The sequence below is a fragment of the Cygnus atratus genome, chromosome 2 (genome assembly GCF_013377495.2).
Source record: "Cygnus atratus isolate AKBS03 ecotype Queensland, Australia chromosome 2, CAtr_DNAZoo_HiC_assembly, whole genome shotgun sequence".
NCBI classification, from domain to species: Eukaryota; Metazoa; Chordata; class Aves; order Anseriformes; family Anatidae; genus Cygnus; species Cygnus atratus.
In genome coordinates, this window is record NC_066363.1 from 132,466,110 (window position 1) to 132,487,495 (window position 21,386).

Consider the following 21,386-nt stretch of genomic DNA (forward strand, 5'->3'; position numbering starts at 1 on the left):
TCTCCGTCCGCGCCGTGGCCATGGCGACGCGCGGAGTGCTGCTTTGCGGCAGGACTGTCGTAACGGCGCCGTGAGGAGCGGAGGGAAGTTCGAAGCCCGGCGGCGGGATGGCGGCGGAGCGGGGCGGCCCCAGGCAGCCCGGCCTCGCGGATGGCGGCGGTCAGAGGTGAGGGGGGCGCCCTGACGGGGGGGCGCGGGCCCTGAGGGGCGAGGGGAGGCCGCGCCCGCGCCCGGCTGACGGCGGGTGCCTTTCCCCGCAGCCTCCTGGACGTCGCCCGAGGCTCGGAGCCGCAGACGCTGGACGCCAGCCGCCGCTGCATTGCCAGGATCGAGGGGCTCGGCCGCCTGCGGGGCCTGCAGCACCTGGACCTGTCCGCTAACCGCATCCGCCGCATCGAGGGGCTGAGCGCCCTGGGAAGCCTGCGCACCCTGAATTTGTCCGGCAACCTGATAACGAAAGTGGAGGGTCGGCAGTGTTTGTTTCAGTCCGTTTAGTAGCTTAGGAAGTTTTTCTAAGAGCTGTGGTAAAGCTTCCTTCTGGAAAGTATGCCTATACTGAGGCTCTATCAAGTTAATATAAACTGCTAGCTATATTGTGTAAACTATAAAATATGTGCGTGTTGTCTGTAAACATCAGAGAAAGATGCCTTTGCATAAAAGGAAAAGCTGACTCTTTTTTATTTATATTATGGTTATAGTTCATCATAATTTGTAGCTATGATTTTTTAAAGATTTACTCTGCAAGTCTTTGCAAGGTCTCTGCAAGCCAAGGGGCGGCTGAGGGAGCTGGGATTGTTCAGTCTGGAGAAGAGAAGGCTCAGGGGCGACCTTATCGCACCTTATAGATACTTTAAAGGAGGCTGTAGCGAGGTGGGGGTTGGTCTGTTCTTCCACGTGCCTGGTGACAGGATGAGGGGGAATGGGCTAAAGTTGCTCCAAGGGAGGTTTAGGTTGGATATGAGGAAGAACTTCTTTACTGAAAGGGTTGTTAGGCATTGGAATGGGCTGCCCGGGGAAGTGGTTGAGTCACCATCCCTGGAGGTCTTTAAAAGATGTTTAGATGTAGAGCTTAGTGATATGGTTTAGTGGAGGACTTGTTAGTGTTAGGTCAGAGGTTGGACTAGGTGATCTTGGAGGTCTCTTCCAACCTAGATGATTCTGTGATTCTTGATTTGACAAAGCAGAGCATTTTACTGAAAATCTGACTGTCTCTTGTTCCCTCACTTTGTTTAGGACTGGAAAAGCTTTTTAATTTAACTGCACTGAATTTGTCATATAATCGTATACACGATCTGTCTGGTAAGTGACTTGGGCATGTGCAGAGCAATAAAAAGCATTTACATCAATTAAAAAAGACCAGGTGTATTTGCAGAGGTTTCTAGTTCAGCCAGTTGACTGAGTAGTGCTGCTGAAGGTGGCAGCTGCTGCTACTCTCAGCTTTAAATTTTCTTCTGTCATGGGTTGTTCGTGAACTGGAATTCATTCTAATGGCAAGGCTGAACTTCATGTGTGTAAACTTGACCATAGCAGTTTATAGGTGCTCCTATTTAGCTGCATGGGAACAGGGGTAAAAAAAAAAAGTCTGCCCGCAACATCTGGTGTTGCTGAACAGTGGGTTTACAAACTGTAGCTGCTCAGAGCACCTGATCTAGTTTGGTAAAATTCCCGTCAAGAACTGTGAAGCATGAAGATTTTTATTTTTAACAATGTGTAATGGTTTACAAAAAGAACCAGACTATATTTTTCTCACTTGTATGATCTATAATAGTCTGGACTAAGTAAATCTGGAAGCCCAGTAACTGTAGCTACAAATTTGATGAACAAATGTTTTGATTTCATGTTCTCTACTTGAATTAAAAGTATTGTTAGTGAAATGAGTGAAGAAAGCAGAGGTTTTTCCTTTCACAGAGAACAGAATTCTACTTCTTTACTGTGCAAGAGAAATAAAATTTAAAGAGATATTATTAACAATCATATGTAGGGCTATTCTAGTATGATTTGCACAAAATTTTGGCAAATCTGTGTCACTGCTTAGAACTCCCTGCCAGTGTGTTGAACTCCCTGCTCTGTTCACACCAATGTACAGTAAACATTTCAAACTTATTTCCAAAGTGAAAAATGCAATACTCCTGGAAGATGTTTCCAAAAGATTCCCATCTTCCCTTTTTATAGGACAAAAATGCATCTTTGGGTATGATGTGGAAATTCTAAATCTTTTTGTTGAAATAGTCATTGTTTCTAACTAAGATATTAAGCTGTAGAATGAAGGGAGTTCATAGTACATTCTTTCCAATTTCTTTGTAACAACTTTTGTTAATCAACTGAGTTATAAAGGGGAACTTCAAGCAAAATGTTTATTTTATCAAAATTTATTTTATCAAACGTTGGTACATCATTTCCAAATGTGATGTATTGTTTACTGAATATTTTTCAACAAGATGCCATTTGATCTAACCCCTATAGTCTAGAACCATAGCAAGAATCCTTTTTTTTTTTTTTCTTAAATTTACAGGATTCCAGTGCCTTCGTGGAACCAGTTACAAGCTTAGCTGTATTGACCTTCACAGCAACTGCATAAATGATATTAATCATTTACTTCACTGCTTAAAGGGGCTGTGCTGTTTGACCAATCTGACACTGGAAAAAAATGGAAAGACCAATCCAGTTTGTGAGACAGCAGGTATGGATCTCACGTCAGGTAGATGATTTGTAGTAGATAATTACGAACTCTATCGGTCAGTAATTTCCTGTAAACTGCTGGCCAGGTTCTGAAGCTTACAAATAGCGTATATTCTCAAAGTTGTAAATCGTGTATGCATTGATAAGGTTCAACTCTTTACGTGATTAAGGCACATGAAGTGCCTTAATGTTAACTCTTACTTTAGGTTAAGGTGGACAAAGAGCAAACTGCAGCAAGAGGAAGATCAGTTATAAGCACTATTAACCTTCCTTCCTTTTCCCACAGCATCAGTAAGCAGTGACAGACAGATTGTAAGACACTGTATGTAAGATGCTAATATAAGTAGCATTTTCATTCACTGAAAAAGGACTAAGTTAGGGGTAGTCCTTTCAGAACTTGATTTTTGTTATATTTGTGTATCATTGTATTTGTACCAGCTGTTCTAGTGCAGTAGGTGTATATAAAAAAGTTGTCTTTGCGATTTCTCATAGTGGTGGAGAAATCTCAGCGTAGACCAGGGCTATGCAGGCACCTTCGCAGTTCTTTTGTTTTGTAATGTTTTCTGTTGAAAGCCTTTATGGGTAGGGATTGGTGAGACACTTGTAGATAATCACTACTTTTGCAATGATGACAAGGTACCTAAAATACACTACACATAGTTTTTTTTCCTTTTTTTTTTTTCTGAGTAATTTAAATTCAGTCTTTTCCTTAAGGTTACAGAGAAACTCTTCTTCAGACTTTGCCCCAGCTGATGGTTCTAGATGGAAGAAGTGTTTATGGTGAACCAGTAGACCTAGCAGAAGGAAATTGTTCAAATTTGCAATGTTTAGAAGACATTTTGGACTGTTTGGTTTCACCTGGGTCCCCCTCATCCAAAGATCAGGTGCCATAGTTTGTGTGTATTGAATTTAAAATTGATAGTTGCTTTTTTTTTTTTTTTAAATTGCATGTAATTCATTAACGTTACAGGGGTTGTCTTTCCTTTTGACAGAACGATGCTGCGGTACCAGTGGTGACACCACATATTGACCAGGCGCTAGCGTATTTTCGTCAGCGTACAAAAATACCAGCACAAAGTTCTGTCAGCTCCTCTACAGAGCTTGTTTCATCTTCAGAACCAGAGAAGGCCATACTTGATAAAATACAGAGTGAGATGAGGATTAAAAAAATCGAAGATCAAATTTCAGAAATACTGCAGAAGGTGATTTTTTTTCTAAGATTGCACAGCAAGTTTTCATAAAATGAGATGTACTTTATGATACTGCAAAGGTTCACTGTTACTGACATATGATTTATACTGGTTCTGTGTGTGCTGACTTCATACTAACGTGTATCTAGTAATTTTGAAAATCTGAGAGTAAGTTTAAAAAAAAAACGCAATGCTTTAAAGCTGGAGATTGAACTTTGAATCAAGGAAACTTTCGTATTGACTAAAAACTAGTATATGTGATTGGAAGAACTATCTGATTATAATATATTACATAGAAAATTGTTTTCTGTATTTTGTTTTTTTTTTTTTTTTTCACTCCGAAGCCATCGCTGTATGTAATTGAACCAGAGTGAAATATGAAATGCAGCAAAACAGCCGCATTGTAGAGTTTGTGAAAGTTTATTTTGCTAAGTAATAGGTCAAGTTGGTCTGATATGTTTGTCAGGTTTATTTTCCTGTATTTTGATAACAGTTTATGCTGTGCCTTGCAAACATGTAATTACTTTTTTTGTACCGTGTGTTTTACATTTTGCACCAAGCTTCTATGCCTAATGATTTTTAAAGAAACTTCAGGTATTTCAAAAAGATACACTTACATATTCTCAAGCATGCAGTTCTGTTGGGTTTGTTATGTTATATTCCAAAAATAACATATTGAAAAGTGTTAGAATTTAGTTAATTAGACATTGTAAAATATACAAATAAAACTTCGATCTGTTCTTAGGTATCCGATGCCTCAAGAAGGGAAGCCCCTCCAAATGTTCTTAAAGCTAAAAGAGACACAGATCCAACTTCTGAGAGCGATCATGAGAGTGGGAAAGAGAGCAATAAAAAGGTTGTGAAAAGAAGCAAGATCCCTACTTACCGTAGAACTACCTTATCTACTCGATGTCATGCAAATCACCCTAAAAGCAAGGTAACTAACAGGTATGTCCATGTTTGCCATATAGAGGAAAAATTAATTAAGCTGAATGTTGTTAGGGAGAACGTGGTTTGTCCTGAAACATTTTATGAAAGTGGTAGTTTGAATAAACTAGTTTCCTGTTAATAATACCCTAAAAATCATTAGCTACTGAGGCTTTACAACAAACCTATTGATTAGGAAAACAATTGTGTCAAATTTCTGAAGTTTATTCTTGAGAGGTGCAGGAAGAAAAAGAAATACTTGTTAGCTGGCCCAGCTGATAAATGTCCAAGCCCGCCCTTTTTTTTTTTTTTCTTAGTCTGACTGTTTTATATAAACTGCACCCTTATTTTTCAGTATTAGTCCTTTATGTGCCTTGTATTTTGAAATGGTAACACATCTGTACATATATAGAAATTATGCCTACGTGTTATTTAATTTTTTGAAATTCATTCTGCACTCAGTTATTTCACTGTATGAGCATTTCATGAGTCTTTAGGTGAAAAGGAAATTGAACTGAGAATTCAAAAAAAAACACTTTCTGAATTCTAACAGCTTACTTTTTCATCTATATTTTATTTTATCCTTTTAAATTATGGAGACAATTTCATTATGAAAATGCATCTCTGCTTGAGTCAAATTTAAAAAAAAAATCATGACGTCAGAACAGTCATCAAAAATATAACTGTCCCATTTTTGTGCAGACACTGAGGATATTATAGTAATTTGTTTGATTAGATAGTATATGTTGGAAGTGAGGAACAGAAGATGATGTAAGTTGGACTACATGAGTCAGCTGCTCTGCTTCTCCAAAAACTGTTTCCTATCTATCTGATCATAATATTTCCAATAGCATCTACCAGTACTACATATTTTTACAACTGAAGATTTGAGTTTAACTGCTTGCTTCATGACATGCTTATAAATTATTTTCTAGGTGGCTCTGAACTCTATAGTTCAGCTTCTGTACCCCTGCACTTTTTATGATGGTGTTTGAAGAGGTGTTTAAACTCTTCATATTCTTAAGTATATCTTGATCTTCTGCCATTATAGGGAAGAGAGGAGTTCCTCAAAGTGTCCTCATTCCCATCAGAGAGACTCTAATCTCAATTCATCATCAGATGCTCCAGATTTGGAAGTAGTGGGAAGAAGAGCTGAAATACTAACTGGAAGACAGAGCAATTTAGAAAAAGTGGATGAAATGAATTCAAACGCCACAGAGGAATCCACATACCGAGTATGTTTTGCATCATTTCAAGTATGAGTGTGTCTTCTCTGGGAGTCAAATGTATGTCTCATGGTGGAACTCTAAAATTGGAGGTGACAAAAATAATTGTATGTAGATAGTCTTAAAAAATAGCGAAGTTCTTTATAGTGTCAACTGGAAGATAATTTGTTTGATTTTACTTTTTTGGGGGGGTTGGCCAGATCACTTGCACTTTTCTCTGGATTCAAGCAAGACCAAGTAACCGTGTTCTACAATTGTGAATATTGTTCATCATTTTTGGCTACATTTGAGTATTTCCAAATAATCTGATGCTTACCACGTTCTTGCTAAGGCGCTGATTCAGGAACTGGATCAGGAGAAAGAGAGGAGGTGGAAAGCAGAACAAGCAGAGAAGAAATTAACAGAGCATGTCAAAGAACTACAGAAACATGCAAAAGAAGAAAAGAATATTCAGAGTATGGCTGTATATACTACAGAGAGGTAGGGAAGTGGAGTGCTGTAGTATATGCATTTTCTTCTTTAATTCCATTCGTAGGCTCAAGAAATGAGAACAGGTTTAAAAAACTATACTTGAAAAATGATGCGTAATGAAGTTCTGTTTGAACATCTGTCTGTATTACCTAATGAAACTCCTTTCTGCAGCTCTGCTATAAATCCAGTATGTGGCAAGACCTGATGGGTTATCAGTGCTTGCTCAAGAAGACGTAGGGAAACAAGAAATTTCTGTCAGTGCTTAGTATCCAAGTCTTCCTCTTCGTATTTCAGAATTGTAACAGTATGCCACTTAACTCCAGTTCTAGCCCTCTACTTTCCAACTAATCTGTGCTGTAATTGTACTTTCTCTTTCAGCTGAAGGTCTAGTAACTGTATTTTGTCTTATGTTCTACTTGAAGCTCGCATTTCCCAAGCTCTTTTTCCACCTATACACACAGCTGGCTTTTTTCCCATGAGTGCAGAAAGAAGTTTTTGGTAGGCCATGGTTGGCTAGTAGACGGTATGTTGTGCAGGTCAGGTCTAGTGTGTCTTCATATAGACTGCTATCCTAATCCTTACGTTTCTGAACAACTTCCTTCTATTTTTCAGAATTTCTCTCTTCTAACATAGTTGTCAACAAACAACACTTTGTTCAGAGATGTCTCTTCTGTTTGTCTTTCTCAACTGCACTGTATGGATCAGGCACGTTTTCTTACAAGTGCTTCCTGAGCTACCATCCATGATTGACTGTGATTATTATGGAGGTGGTGAGGCACTGGCACAAGATGCCCCATCCCTGGGGGTGTTGAAGGCCAGGCTGGATGGGGCTTTGAGCAACCTGGTCTGGTGGGAGGTGTCCCCACCCATGGCACAGGGGCTGGAAGTAGGTGATCCTCAAGGTCCCTTCCAACCCAAACCATTCTGTGAGTCACTATTTCCCTTTTTTTTTTTTCCTTGTTTCTTGGGAAGGGAACCTCACCTTTCTTTGTTGCCATTTTGAATATGAGTATTATGTTATTCCTTCTGAGATTTAAATGTCCTTATCTATTCTAATATTTTTTGATAGAAGAGCTAAGTTTTTGGAAGAAAAGTATCAAATTAGAAATTGATACTGTAGGTACAACATAGATATTAAGCAAAATGATATTTGGAATGTAATTTCCTTAACGACCTATTAATGAGGTGGTCTTCAGCTTAGTTTTATTTGAAATGAAGCTCAGTGTAGCGATGCAAAGAAGTGCAAGCTGCAGTGCTACAACACTTAATAAATATTGCTATAATTGACTAAACTAAAAAATGTTTGTCATACAACTTGATTGCGTTCCTTCTCAGGTTGAAGGAAATGATATTGAAAGAGAGAGATGCTAAAACAAGACTACAAGCAGATGTCCAGCAGCTGAAAAGTGAAACTGAAAGACTTACTAATGAGTTAAATCAGGCAAAAAATAAAGAAGCAGAACATCAGAAGGCTATGCAAGCTTTAGAAGAAACACTATCCAAGATGGAGACACAGAGGCTGCAGCAACGAGCAATAGAGGTAAATATTTTTCATGAGTAAATAATTCTCAAACTGAATAGCTACTATACTGCTAGATATTAATAAACACGACTTTAGACTGAAGTCTTAGTTTTCCACAGTAAAAGCTTTTTTTTTTTTTTTTTTTTTACATAGTGGTAGTTAATAACAAGCATCCATTTTAATTGTCATTGAATGTCTTTAGCAATAGAAATGTCATGTGGCGTATTCTTAGGATAAAAGAGAACAAGTCTTATGTACTGAGAACAAGTCTTATGTACTTAAGACTAAGAATTGATATTTTCTGAAGATACAAAGAAGCGAAAACACATTTTTAAAATGTGGCTTAAATCAATGAAGGTCTTATAGTACTAGTGAGAGAGAAACCTGATGGTTCTGTTTGTTTTGCTGATTAAATGCTTTTAATCCCAACCAGAACAGTGATAATTGCTGAGAATTGATTTTAAAACTTCTGTGTTTTTTTTGTTGGCTTGGGGTATTTATTCGGTTGTAGTTTTGTTTTTTATTCTTACATGCCACTTTTTCTGACTGAATAACTCTTTGGTGAATTTTCAGTGGCTAAATGCAGCTTCCCCAATATCTATATTTTTATCGTTTGAATACATTCGTATATCAGCTCATTTGTGTTTCTGAATGTGTCCACTTACAGAAACTGAATCTTAATAAATCCATCCTCAAAAGTCTCTGAACTGCCAGTATGGTGCTCAAAGTTCTGTCACTCAGATATCCAAAAAGAAAGCAGAGAACTGGGGAGTGTGCAGACGGCCAAATTCTCATTTTCAACATACAGATTTAATATACCTTCTCTTTATTTCATCAGCTCTAGCATTAATGAATTCTAGAATACTTTATAGAGCTTTCTTACAGTACAGATTAGCAATTAGCTTCCTAGCAATGAGAAGTTTACTGCCATCAGTGGTAAATTATCATTGCTGTATGCAGTCACTGTATAAGGTTTTCAGTCAGCATGACTAGATTATTTCTTTAAAGGATTCAAGATTACGTGCATCTAAATTTTCACCTTATTTTCTGTCACTGTTTAAATTTACAAGTGTTCTCATTTATTTTTTTTAAAATTTTTCAATTTAGGAGGGAATTACCTCCTTTTGTCCACAAAACAAGAGGGATACAATGGGCTGCATCTAAATGCTCTCATGAAGAGGCTTCCCCTTTAGAACATGGTGACTTGTTTTCTTACACGTGCCTCACAATAGTACAGTGGTATTCATACAGCTGAAGTTAGCGTACAAACTTTAGATACTTCTAGTATTCTCAAACTGAAAGTTATGCAGAAGCACTTATGTATTATTATAGCCACTGGAAGCAATGTTTTATGTAACACAATAGGATATGCTATGTAGGTTTTCTTTATTTTATTTTTTAATTTTGATTGTTAAATATGAAGTTGAAAGGAGAATTGTGAAGGAATTCAGAAAGAAAACAATTTTGTTTTGTGGAGGTTGAATTTTCTGTTTGTTTCTGGTGGGAGTTGGAAATTAAACTAGGTTGCCTTGCTGCATTTAGTTCTGCCATTAGATAACTAATGCATAAAGTAATCTTGTAGTCTATTAACCTTTCACAGCTTCATTACTCTTGAAAGCAAACAGATTAGAATTGTGCTAGTAGAGAATTTGGAGAGAGATGCCGAGTCCATTGCTTTGCTTAGGAGGACAGATTGAAAAGGTAGTTAAGTTATTAACACCACTTGAGCACACAACTAATGAGATGAATTCTTCAAGTAATCCTGAGGAGTAAGAATACCAGCGTTAACATCACCTCCAGTGTTTCTGTTACATATTCTAACTTCTGAAGCGTCTTGATTCTGAATTACCGTTTCATGAGTAATTAAAACTTTTTTATAACTATTTTCTTTTATTTTTTTCTGCTTGCCAGGACAGAAAAGGTTGTTTTTTTGTTTTTGTTTTTTTAATGTAAAAGGCTTCAGATTATAAAACAGAATTCTTCATGAATGCTTCATGGAAAAAATGGAGTATTCCATCCACTGTTTATACTGCGTCTCCATTTTGTGTAAAATCACTAGAAAGCAGTGCTGTTCAGCAACTTTAAACTGTAAGATGCAGATTTTTGGATTTGGAGTGTCTAAAGAAAAGTAGCGATACCAAATACAACTATAAATGTTTTGCTTGAAACCAATACAGGTATTACAATGAGATCTTTTTTGTTTCGTAGTAAGATAAGCTAACACTTAGATTTTAAACATTTAATCTTCAATTTCTGCACGTGTAACAGTATATTAAGTAAAAAATATCTTTTTCCTGGGGAGGTAACATAATAAAATTGCATAATCATGTGAAAATACTGTCAGTTTTGGAGCATGATGTAAACATAATGGCCTGGGTAGACATGCATAAAGCTTTTATTAAAGCACCTGCTCATTTGTATTCTAGTACAAGATCTAAAGAATAGATGATAGTTTTAAGAATCTTGTTCCTCTTGTTTTTATGAATTCTATACAGATGAAACATGTGCAAGAAGCTGAGCTTAAAGCATCAGCAAATGAAAGAGAAGTACAGTTACTTCGAATATCTCTTCGACAGCAGGGGGAGAAGGTAAAACAACTACACGAACTTCTTATATTAAAAGAACAAGAACAAAGGTATGGGATCTTCTATTTTATTTTCCCAACAAGTTAATAGAGATGTTAGTGTTGCAAATGTTTTGTTTGAATGTGTTCTCCCAAGTGTGTGGGTGGCTTTTTGTTTTTAATGGGAGATATGTGCTTTGTTTAAAACAGGAAAAAAAAGTAGATGTCTTCCCACACATTTTCATGCCTATCTAAGGATGTCTTCAAAGCTTTTTAGACTCCTGACTTGCAAGTTCATGTAGGCAAATGTTCTTCCAGTCTTTCTGTTCATATATTCTTAGTTTATTATATGGCTGAACCCTCTTGTATCTTAAATATGTGGTCTTTAATCTAGGAAACAATCAGGTAAAAATTAAAATCACATTTGAATTGTTGTCTGAAGGTCTGCATATACTGAAGTAATACAAAGCATTCCCCAAATTGTCAGCTTCTATAGCATCATGTGTTAGTGTGTGTGGGTGGGTTGGTGGCTTTATTGACTGTTTTCCCCTTTCCCTTCAAAGTTTGCTTTTTTGAAGAGTACTTGAGCTGAAATTCTATATTGTTGAGCTAATACAATCAAATATGTGTACAAACTAAAGCAAGTAGTGGTGTTTTCTATACTAGTATTTGAGGAAGGGTATTGATTTAAAAAAAAAAAAAAAAGCTGGTAACATGCTAGACTTCAAGAATACATGTATTCAAATGTTAAGGTAATGGAAGATGGAAAGATCTGATAGCTACGTTTTTGAGAACTTTTGATTGTTCCCTTATAAATCTCCAAAAGATTTAATGTGAAGGACAGCAGGCTTTGTTTTTGCATTAAAACAACTGAACAGACTAGTCTTAAAGTGCAAGGTAATTCTTCATTGTTCTCCTATGGGGATGTTTCCATTCAGGAAGGAAGCATATACTGAAGCTCTTTATGTTGCTGTTGTTTAGATTGGCGTTGCTTTTCACGTTTGGGGTCTGAGTGAGGAGTAACAGTTGTTTGGTAAGGAAGGGGATGAGAATAACTGCAGAAGAGGGTATTTGGTGGTATACAGTGGTTTTCCTGACTTTCCATCTTTTCCTGATCTTTGTGATTCCTTGTTAACTGCAAAGCAAACAAACACTAGCTAACAGCAAAAGAATAATTGGATAATTCCTACAGAAGATTGAATTAAAAAGTAAAGTTGTTCCTTTTTCTGGGTATTTTAATAGTAGTTAATGCACTTTTTCCCATCCCAAGGCCACTGTCATGGAAGACTGAAATCTGTCAGTGGAACTAAGGAATGTACCCCCTTTATTATATAATTTATCATTTTGTTAGTAAAGTTTTTCTTACTAAAAATAGTAAGGAAACCAACTGAAGTAGTGTTGTGAGATACCGTAGTTCTTTTCTCTATAGTTCTTGCGTGTGTTTGGTAACTCCAGGAAAGAACTTGAAACCCGAGTTGCTTTACATGGACCCGAATTTCAAGATGCTTTGTCAAAAGAAGTGGCTAAAGAGGAGCAGAGGCATGAACAGCGTGTTAAAGAATTTCAGGAGAAAATTAATATGTTAAACCAGAAGTATACAGAGTTAGAAGATGAATTTCGTTTAGCTTTAACTATCGAGGCAAAAAGGTTTAAAGAGGTAAGATCACGAGAACATTTGATCTCAAACTAGACAGAGCTGTAGTGCTCTTAAATGTGTCATATTCTTTCGATTCTTAAGGTGTTTGTTCCAAGGATTCCTCTAAAAATACTAGTAAACTTTGAAATACCAGTCATGAAAACCTAGATGCTAAATGCTAAGTCAGCATAGCCACAGCAAAGAATGCATTTTTTGTTTGTAAATAAAAGTTAATGAAAAGAAATTAGAAAAACTTCTGTCTTTAAAAAAAAAAAAAAAGTTATTTTCTATTAGAGTATATTATTGTAAAAAAGTCCTGTAGCCTTTTGATAAGGTTATAGCTACATGTATATTAGTGTATTTAATAATTGAGCTCCCTATTGTTCAGCGTTTCAAAATTGAAAACTGATTTTTGAAATTCAAAATCAAAATTTGTTTACCGAATTCATTAGATAACTTATTTCTATGGCTAGTGTTGATGTTATTTTAAATGGTAAGCAAAATAAATACAGCTTCGAATATCTTGTCTTAAATTGGGTTCTCGTCATTTTAAATCATTTCAAATCTTTCTCTTAAAACTGAGTTCTGAGGTTTTTCCTTGTAAGTTCTTCTTTCCAGATCTTAATGTTGTTTTACCTCATATGATTAAGAGAGTGTTTTTGTCTGTTGAGCTCTGTTTTTTTTTCTGGTCTGCTTCTCACACTTCCATGAAGACTTTTTCATTTTTTTTTTCTTCTGTTTCGTACAAACTTGTAGCTGAGCATAACTAGCTTTGTGAGTTGAAACATCACAAACTAACTGGTAGAAAACCAGCTTCAGATATTGATTAATTTCACATTATTGTTTCTAAACTTATTTTCTTCCTTTATTTGAAAATAAGATGTCATTTGTATGTACGTATGTATGCACACTCTTTCTCAAATGTTAGTATTAAGAGTTCTTATCAAATTTTAGGTTAAAGAGAATTTTGAAAATGCTGCTGCTGATCTAGTTGAACATCAACAAGCCCTCTTTCATCTTCAACAAAAGGAAAACGAGATGACAAGTCTGATCCAAGACTTGACAAGTATAGTGAAAGAACAGAAAGTGAAGATTGCAGAATTAGTGAAATCAAATCAGGAAGCCACAGCAAACATAAAGGTACAAACGCTATGCTACCCATATAGCAAAATCCAGAGTCATTCATGTATTCAGAGAAAGTGCAGTTCTTGCCCTCTGATTAGCACTAGTGGTGTATATGTAATCAATTAGTGACTCTAAACTGAGATTTAAAAACCTGAATTTACAAAAGGTCAGGGGTATTAATGAGAGATAATGGAATGTGGTTCTGCAGCTAAAATACTAGTTGGACACTGTATGTGAAGTAAAAATGAAACTGCGTAAATATTCCAGTGTAGTTATCAGCACAGTACCTCTGAGAGTTAAACAAAATCATCAATATTAGTTGTTACCTTCTAATTGTCTAATTTTAATGTTACATACCATGGACACAGTTGCTTTATTTTATATTACTAATCTGTCCTAGTATAGTACAGTACTGTTATCCACAAATAGTTCTTAAGCATCTTAGGAACATAACTAACTGTTCAACAACTTTTAAGTGTAATGCAGTCCATGTATGTATCCAGCCTGTCCTACATACAGCCCCTGCGCAGCTGTTTTTAATCTCCTTGCTACACATTACTATTGTGGTGTCCAAACAAAACATGATTCTGCCAATGAGTGATGTTTGTTGCTGAAAAACAAAATACAGTGATAGTAATATTAAATGGAAGTAATATGCAAACCAAAAAAAAATGCCTGCGTAATTGAAGATAAATCTTTATTGTGGGAAGTTCAAAACACCACAGCTTCATTTGTCTTTTGGATTGGTTTTTAATGTCTTAAGAGCACCAATGGAAGCAAAAGTTGTTTCTGACTTGCATGTTTACAATGTGTAAATGGTTTTTTATAATGGCATTAATAATTTAAGATGGCTATTTAAGAAAACAGCTTTATAAACAGTTTTATGGGATTTAAGTATTTCTATTTGAAGCAAATGTTTGTGTCTCGTTAATGGGAAGAGGGTTTTTTTAAATCAGGCAGAAGGTTACATGCAAGCAGAATATTGCTCAGTTAACTTAATTTGCTGTATAACAGTATTACTTTCCTAGGTGGCTAGCATTGATTGAAATTTTGAATACTTAGGATCTTATTTTCTTTTCCCATTCCATGAATGAATATTCATACAGTGCCGAACTGAAGAACTTGAAACTGTGATTGAACAGGACAAAGCAAAGGCTGTTCAGGTGGAACTTCTGAAGAAGGAAAATGGAAAGCTTATTTCTCAGCTGACTGCCCAGGAGTCTGTTATTGATGGATTAAAAATGGAAAGGAAAATATGGGGGCAGGAGTTGGCACAACAGGGTAGAACTTTTTTTTTATTATTCTTTCTATTGCAATAAAAATGCTGGTGTTCAGTATCATACTTTTCAAGCAAACATCCTAATATACTTGTAATCATGAGAGGGTGTCTGGATGTCTTGTTTATCTTACCAAGTTGTAAAGATGACGTGGAAAAATAGATCTTCTGTAGTACGCAGGCCGTTTATAAGAACTTTAACTGCAGTTGTGGGAGTGTTAGTTGTGAATACACATAGTTATTCTACATCTCCTAAATGTCAAAATCAAAATGCCATAATGTTATACGAAGCACTTTTAGATATGAAGCTATGAAAGGACGTGTTTGTAGTGTTATTTAACACTGCATGTCTGTCAGAAGTCCAATGTGAAAATTTCAGTAGACTACTTCTGAAAGTAAATAATGGTGTATTAAATACAGGGTGAAAAAAGGCTTTGCCTTTTTTCCCCCTGATTCATGTGACTCTTAGCACCATCTCGTGGGTTCTTTGAGATTGGTTGAGTGTGTAAGAACTACTGTTCATTTTTTGTTAGACAAGTTTTCAAAGTATTTCATAAAATACCAACCTTCAGTTCTGCATTTCCTTTTAAGTATTGTCTGCTTGCAGATTGAAGTGACCGTGTTTAAGATTGTAGTGTCGATGGAAGGGAGTTTAAAAAAAAAAAAAAAAAAAAAAAAAAGACATCTTGAAGTTACCTGTTAACAGAGTGTTGTAGTGTGAATATCCTGTTTTATCTAGGAGCTCATCTTTCTCAAGATCGGGGAAAGCTGGAGGCAAAAATTGAGGTTTTAACAAACGAGATTGAGACATTAAAAAAGCAAAAGGAACAGGACAGTGATACTATAAGAATTAAAAACAAAATAGTGGACGACCAGACAGAAACAATTAGGCGATTAAAAGAAGTAAGTCAGATGTGTGACAATTTATGTGCTTATTAAAAATTAAGATTTGCAGTGAAAGTTATGGTAAAGACTGATGAAAGCTGGCTCTGCGCTCCTAGTTTTACTAACTCAGAAAGCATGATTAGGCTGTCAGTGGCAGTTGATTTCATTGGAAGCAGAAGAGGGCCTTGTACTAACTTAACATGTGGAAATATTCTTTGAATCATAGTTATGTACAGCTTGTCTTCCCTTTGCCTCGCTTCATTGTTCTTGATAATGATTTTGAGAGAGGAAAAGACTAGGATAACAGCTTTTCCTGTGTTACTAGAAAAAAATGGAGTTTGTGTTGGGTTTATTTTGCAACATAAATATTCCTTCTGCTTTTGTAAGTCAGTATTTTAACAGAGCAACTATGTTTTGCTCAATTTATTCCATTCATCTCATTCAGAGACTTAAAACTTTAGCTTATTAATCACATCATTCTGCTTTGTTCTGTTTAGCATAGACTAAACACCTTTTTTTTTTTAAAGGGTAACAGTTGAAATGGAGGGCATTTTTGTGTTCTGAAATGTTTCTCTCTTAAAGGGCTTACAAGAAAAAGACCAACAAATGAAAAAGCAGCATGAAGAAAGTAAAAAGGCTCAGAAGCATTTACAAGTGCAGTTGGATGAAAAAGCTGCTGAATTTGAAGAGCTAATGGAAAAAATAGAAAGGCAAAATGAAAGAAAAGAGCAATTAAAGCAACGGCTAGAAGAAAAAGAAGTAGAACTTGATGACATTAAGAAGGCACACAGGTGAAGCATATAATTGGCTATAATTCTTTGGGATCATAATTGTATACAACAGTTCCATGAAGGTTTTTTTTTTTTTTTGTTCATAGAGTACTTCCTTGCTATTAAAACCCACAGAAATGGGGGGGGGGGGGGGGTGAAAAACATTCTCTGTCCTCCTAAAAAGTGGCATCTGCATTCATTGTAAACGTATATAATTTATTTTCAGTGCCCTGAAAAAGAAGTGGCAAGGTAAAGGGGAGCTGTTGAGCCAGCTGGAGGTGCAAGTTAAACACATGAAGGAGAGCTTTGATACCAAAGAGAAGAAGCTGATCGAAGAGAGAAATAAAAGTCTTCAAACTCAGAGGTGAAAACCTTAACACTAATAGCATATTTTGTGACTGCTCTGTTACTATAGAGTTGCACTCTTAATAAGTATACAAAAATGTTTATTATGCAGTGACAGAATGCATAATGCTTTTTTAAGTACTTGGTGAGCCCGTTTCCAGCGAACGGTGTGCATAGAAATAATTCTTGCTATACAGGTGACTTTACTACATGGAACTTAATATTCAGTTACAGCATTTGTTCTATATACTTTTTAGCTATATTCCCATTTGATTTGAAAACGATTAGAGCCTATACTTATGCCTCCCTAGTATGTTTATGTGATAGTGACCTGTATACAGTCATCATGTGTGCTGTCTGGAGTCATGCAGTGAAGATGATTGTGCACTTGAGGCACAGGCTCACAGTCTGTAACAGTCTGGAAACAAATACCCATACCCCAGAAAATGACCTAGGACGTCGATGATGCTCAGTTGCTTTATATATTTCTGGCATTATGGAGAAATATGGTAGACCACTGCCTGTGATGAGCTTAGATTGGTAACAGGAGTACTTTATTCTTTAGTCCCATTTCTCTTGTTTTTCCTTCTTTCTCTCAACTACTTGCTAGGTAGCTAGCAAGACTGCTGATTTATGTAGCAGTAATAACCACATTTTACTAAAGGAATGAGCTAGTATGACTAAGGTTTTTTGCTTTTTAAATTAAACACTTTTATTAATCACCCTTTCGTTAATTAAGAAAGGTCATTGATTAATAAATCAAAGAAAATACCTTGATAGTCAAGTCTGATTTAAAACAAAAACAAAAACAAAACAAAAAAAAAAAACAGCAACTACACCTAAAATGTAGAAGTCGAAAATGTAGAAGTTTTGGAATGGTTGCGAAATCAGTTGTGAAAATGAAATTTTATCCAAAATAATTATTTTGTTTCAAAAATTTGGTGCAAATTAATTCTGTAGTGGAATAAGTTGCTTTGCTTTGTTACTGCATATTTTAAAATTATCACCTAAAAGCAGAATTTGCTTGGAATCAAGGAAACGTGAAGGAGTGTCAGTAAAGTAGACACTGTCTTTGTTTGTGTGAAACTCAGGCCTGCAGGCAGTCTCCAGGATCTCATAGTCTAGTCATTCCTTTCTCAGGAAGCAAAAGTACGATAAGTTGGTGTTTGAAAACATATGGAGCTCTTAGCCATGTTGACAGTAGCAAGTCTGAATTTGTGTATTGTTGCTAGTGATTAAATGTGTCGGCTAATGGTGATTAAATGCTTCTGCTAAGCAGAATGCCAGAAGCCCTAAATATGGTGCATGAAACTAGAGCGTGCACTGGAGAAAACAGGGTATCTTCTGAAGCTAGATATTGAAATAATTGTCTTTGTAGCTATGTTGTTAAATCCTTAATGAAACGTAGAATTAGACAAAGCAAAATACTTAATATTTCTGGTTGTTTGCAAGAGTGTAACTTTTTTTTTTATTTTTAGGATTGCTATGGAAAAGCTTCATGAAATGGATGATGCTTTTAGAAAACAACTTGAGTCAATGTTGGCAGCTCATGAGGCAGAACTAGTACAGCTGGCAAATGAAAAGCAAAAACAAATTGAAGCAGCAAATGAAAAAGTAATTTTGATACTAGATTAATATGTTTATTCTATTTGTATTTTATCCTTCTTTGAACAGTAAGAAAAATCTAGAACTGTACTGTCACGAGGTTCTGTGTTCAACCAAAGTAGCACGCTGCGTAGCTGTTACTAATCAATACCCTACCATTATTTTTGCCTGTATAGATAAGGAATGTTTATTATACCAGATACTCCATTTAACTCACCCATGCCTGTGTTAACAGTTGTTCTTGCTATATATTGCATTCTTTCTGGATGTGACGGACTGGTACTTTTTCTACACAAGTAGATATTTTAGTTTTGATACATTACTAGCAATCTCCTAGTAAATTAATACGTTTTAAAACAAAATTCTGCTACTGCAAATTCTGCTTACTGGCAAAATTGCTATACTCATTTAAATGTCTGATGCCATATGCCATCGACTTTGTTTTTCTGATTCAGAAATTTTGTCCTGTCATGTCTTTATTGGTGGTGTTTTATCTAGCTCCTTAAGAAAATACTTGTTATTAATGATTACTACTACAGTTAAATATATATATATATATATATTTTTTTTCCGTAATATAAAGTTTAAAACAAGTTCTTTACTAACATAAGCATGGAACTCCTCCATTTCTTATCAGTGTTAACAATTGGCAAGATTATATGTTCATTGGTGTATTAAGGAAAAGCAAGAATCATATTTGATCTCTATATGCTTTCAGGTTTACTGCGTTGAAGAAGAAATGCGTCAGCTTCTACAGGAAATGGCAAACAATAAAAAAACCATGGAAAATAAAATCAGACGAATTACATCTGCTCTGAGCGACATTCAACAGGATCTTTGAAGCTTTATGCCTTACATTTGAGAGTTGTCCTTCATTAATATATAAACTAAAAAGTGTATTAATTTAAACAAATGCACTGCAGTGCACTTTTTTCCTTGTTGCTTCGAAGTGCTTCCAGAGAATGTCTTTGTGAAGAATTGTGAAGGCTTGGGAATCAGACAAATATTTGTACAGTGTTTTCATAATAAATATTTTTTCTAATCTTTGTTTATTTTTGACTGTTCTGTGAAATTGGATCAAAATAGATCTATGATTGACATTATCATATGAAGCGAGGCAATAATGTTCTTAATAAGAGAAAAGAAAGTAAAAACAAAAGAGATTTTCTAGATGCAAGAATACAAAAATGTGTGAAGAGAAGCTTCAAGGTTTCCTTCATGTGGATAGAGACTCTTGTTATAAGAGATCCACTAATTGACCTGAAAATGTTTAATCTGTCCTCATTGCAGCAAGTGGCTTCTAACCAGGCTTTATGGAAACTAGTCGTAAGCCTTGTGCTAATATGATTGTTCTAACTTTTACATGATGGAGACTTCAACATCTCCATCTATTTCATTTACTTATTCTCAGAAGCCCATAAATGTTAATTTTACTGCACCATCACCCAAAGTACTTAGTGCTGTGGTAGTAATTATAATGTCATATTTGTTGATACACCAGGTGGAGCTATTTCTTCCCACCTTGCAACTCACAGTAGTTAAAGCAGTCAGGTAGCACAAGTGACAACAAAAACTACTAACCTGACTTCAGTATCAGCTTGTTCTGAACCCCCAAATGAGTGCTGTAATGTATAGGTAATTTTGTTTAAAAAAAAAAAAAAAGGTGCTAATAAAAGGCCACAGACCTTTGGTTAATTGTGCGAGGCCTGTATCAACTTGTTGTGAGAACTTGCTGTGTGAAGCAGAGGCTGGAACACCTGCCTCTTGTTATGAGGCACAGCTTAAGCGTGGGATGGTACCAGAGGCCTTGAAAATATGGACGCAAGCTGAAGCAGAGGCTGCAGCACCACCAGCAACTCACAGCTGGTGATATCTTTGAAAAAGCAAAACCTTGGGAGATGGGAAAAGACTGCTTTTGCTTTAAGAAAGGAATCTGCAGTGAAGGAAAAAAATAGGTGGAGGTCAAGGGCTGGGAATTGTTTAGACATTGTGTACTGCCTTATAAAAAGGGAAGATTCCAGACTTGTGGGAGGGGGCAGAGAAAAGACACTTGCTTTGGTTCTGGTTCCCTGTGTTCCAGGGTTCCTGCATCTGGCCGCTGAGACCAGCAAGGAGCAGAGACATCAGCACTTAAAATGGGGCTTCCGCTCTCTGGTAATGTACTTTCCCAGCTAATGTATAAGTGTAGTGATAAAGTTGTTAAGGGCTGACTGCTTTGAATCTGTGTAATAACTGATAATATGTAAAAATGAATACGTAGGGGTAACAGAAAGGAGTAAGAGCTAACACAGTTGTGTGTCAGTCTAGTAAATCTTGCTGTAAAGTTTAAAATTAGCTTGATTTATTTGTCGCGTACTATCACAACAATCTCTTGATTCCCTGATACAAATAAGTCAATGCTACCTAAATGCAGGAGAAAATGTCTTCTCATTCTTACCTTTTGCTCTGCATACTGGCTTCTTCAAAAGCCTTATTATCTGAGGAAATATTCATCTGGAAAACTTTCTATAACAGCTACATGGATGTCACATAGGTTGCAGTACTTCTGGAGCATTTCGGAGTTCTTTTCTGTTATGATTTCTAAGAGTATCTTTGGACACTTTTCTTACTATTTGACCAGGTTACGCTTGTAGTAAAATAACTGAATATGGGGGATGTACCAGCAAGGTAAAAGAACTTCCTCGTACCCTATTTTGATTTATTGTCAGCTTCAGATTTTTCCTCCAAAATTTTAATTCTGAAGCTATTTCCTGATTTTGTCATATGGATGTTTTTCACCGTAATTCCTATTGTTCTTTGTTCTTGGCTCAGAAATCTCATACCATAGCACCTGGGTACGTATGTGCCATAGTAATGTTTGTATTGTTTGGTTTTCATGGGTCTAATTCTCCCTTTGGCATTGTTTCCCTCTTTTTTTTTTTTCTTTTCCAATACCACTTCCTTCTTGAAGTGCTTCTCTAAAATCCACATAGTGTAGCAATTCAAAAGCTTCTCTGTTTAACATAACGTATAGAAAAATGCCTATCTGAATGGAGGTTCCTGCTACACACAGTCAGACGCCACTGTGAGGGATGAGGTAATAAGCATCCCCTGCCACCCATGCCTTTGGCTGGAGCATCACTGTGCCCTGTGTCTTGTCTCACCGGAGTGCTCCAGCAGCTAGGGC

General features: G+C 36.2%; 1 protein-coding gene across 1 annotated transcript; it reads left to right on the top strand.

The window, feature by feature from the left end:
* Positions 1–5: 5 nt before the first annotated feature.
* On the top strand, positions 6–19,338 carry LRRCC1 (leucine rich repeat and coiled-coil centrosomal protein 1). Its single transcript, XM_035546458.2, has 19 exons — positions 6–166; positions 261–466; positions 1,234–1,299; positions 2,513–2,680; positions 3,394–3,563; positions 3,672–3,881; positions 4,615–4,817; positions 5,848–6,031; positions 6,354–6,502; positions 7,829–8,033; positions 10,511–10,650; positions 12,034–12,235; positions 13,169–13,354; positions 14,446–14,620; positions 15,355–15,518; positions 16,083–16,291; positions 16,497–16,634; positions 18,094–18,229; positions 18,939–19,338. The coding sequence occupies exons 1-19, from the start codon at positions 108–110 to the stop codon at positions 19,059–19,061; spliced, it is 3,093 nt and encodes a 1,030-aa protein (XP_035402351.1). The 5' UTR covers positions 6–107; the 3' UTR covers positions 19,062–19,338.
* The last annotated feature ends 2,048 nt before the right edge of the window (positions 19,339–21,386 follow it).

What these genes read in the sequence shown, in the direction of transcription:
- LRRCC1 (XM_035546458.2), top strand. Translation starts at nt 108, where the DNA reads ATGGCGGCGGAGCGGGGCGGCCCCAGGCAGCCCGGCCTCGCGGATGGC. An exon ending in TCGTATACACGATCTGTCTG is followed by an intron (nt 1,300 to 2,512) that starts GTAAGTGACTTG and finishes TTAAATTTACAG; the next exon opens with GATTCCAGTGCCTTCGTGGA. An exon ending in CAGAGGAATCCACATACCGA is followed by an intron (nt 6,032 to 6,353) that starts GTATGTTTTGCA and finishes GTTCTTGCTAAG; the next exon opens with GCGCTGATTCAGGAACTGGA.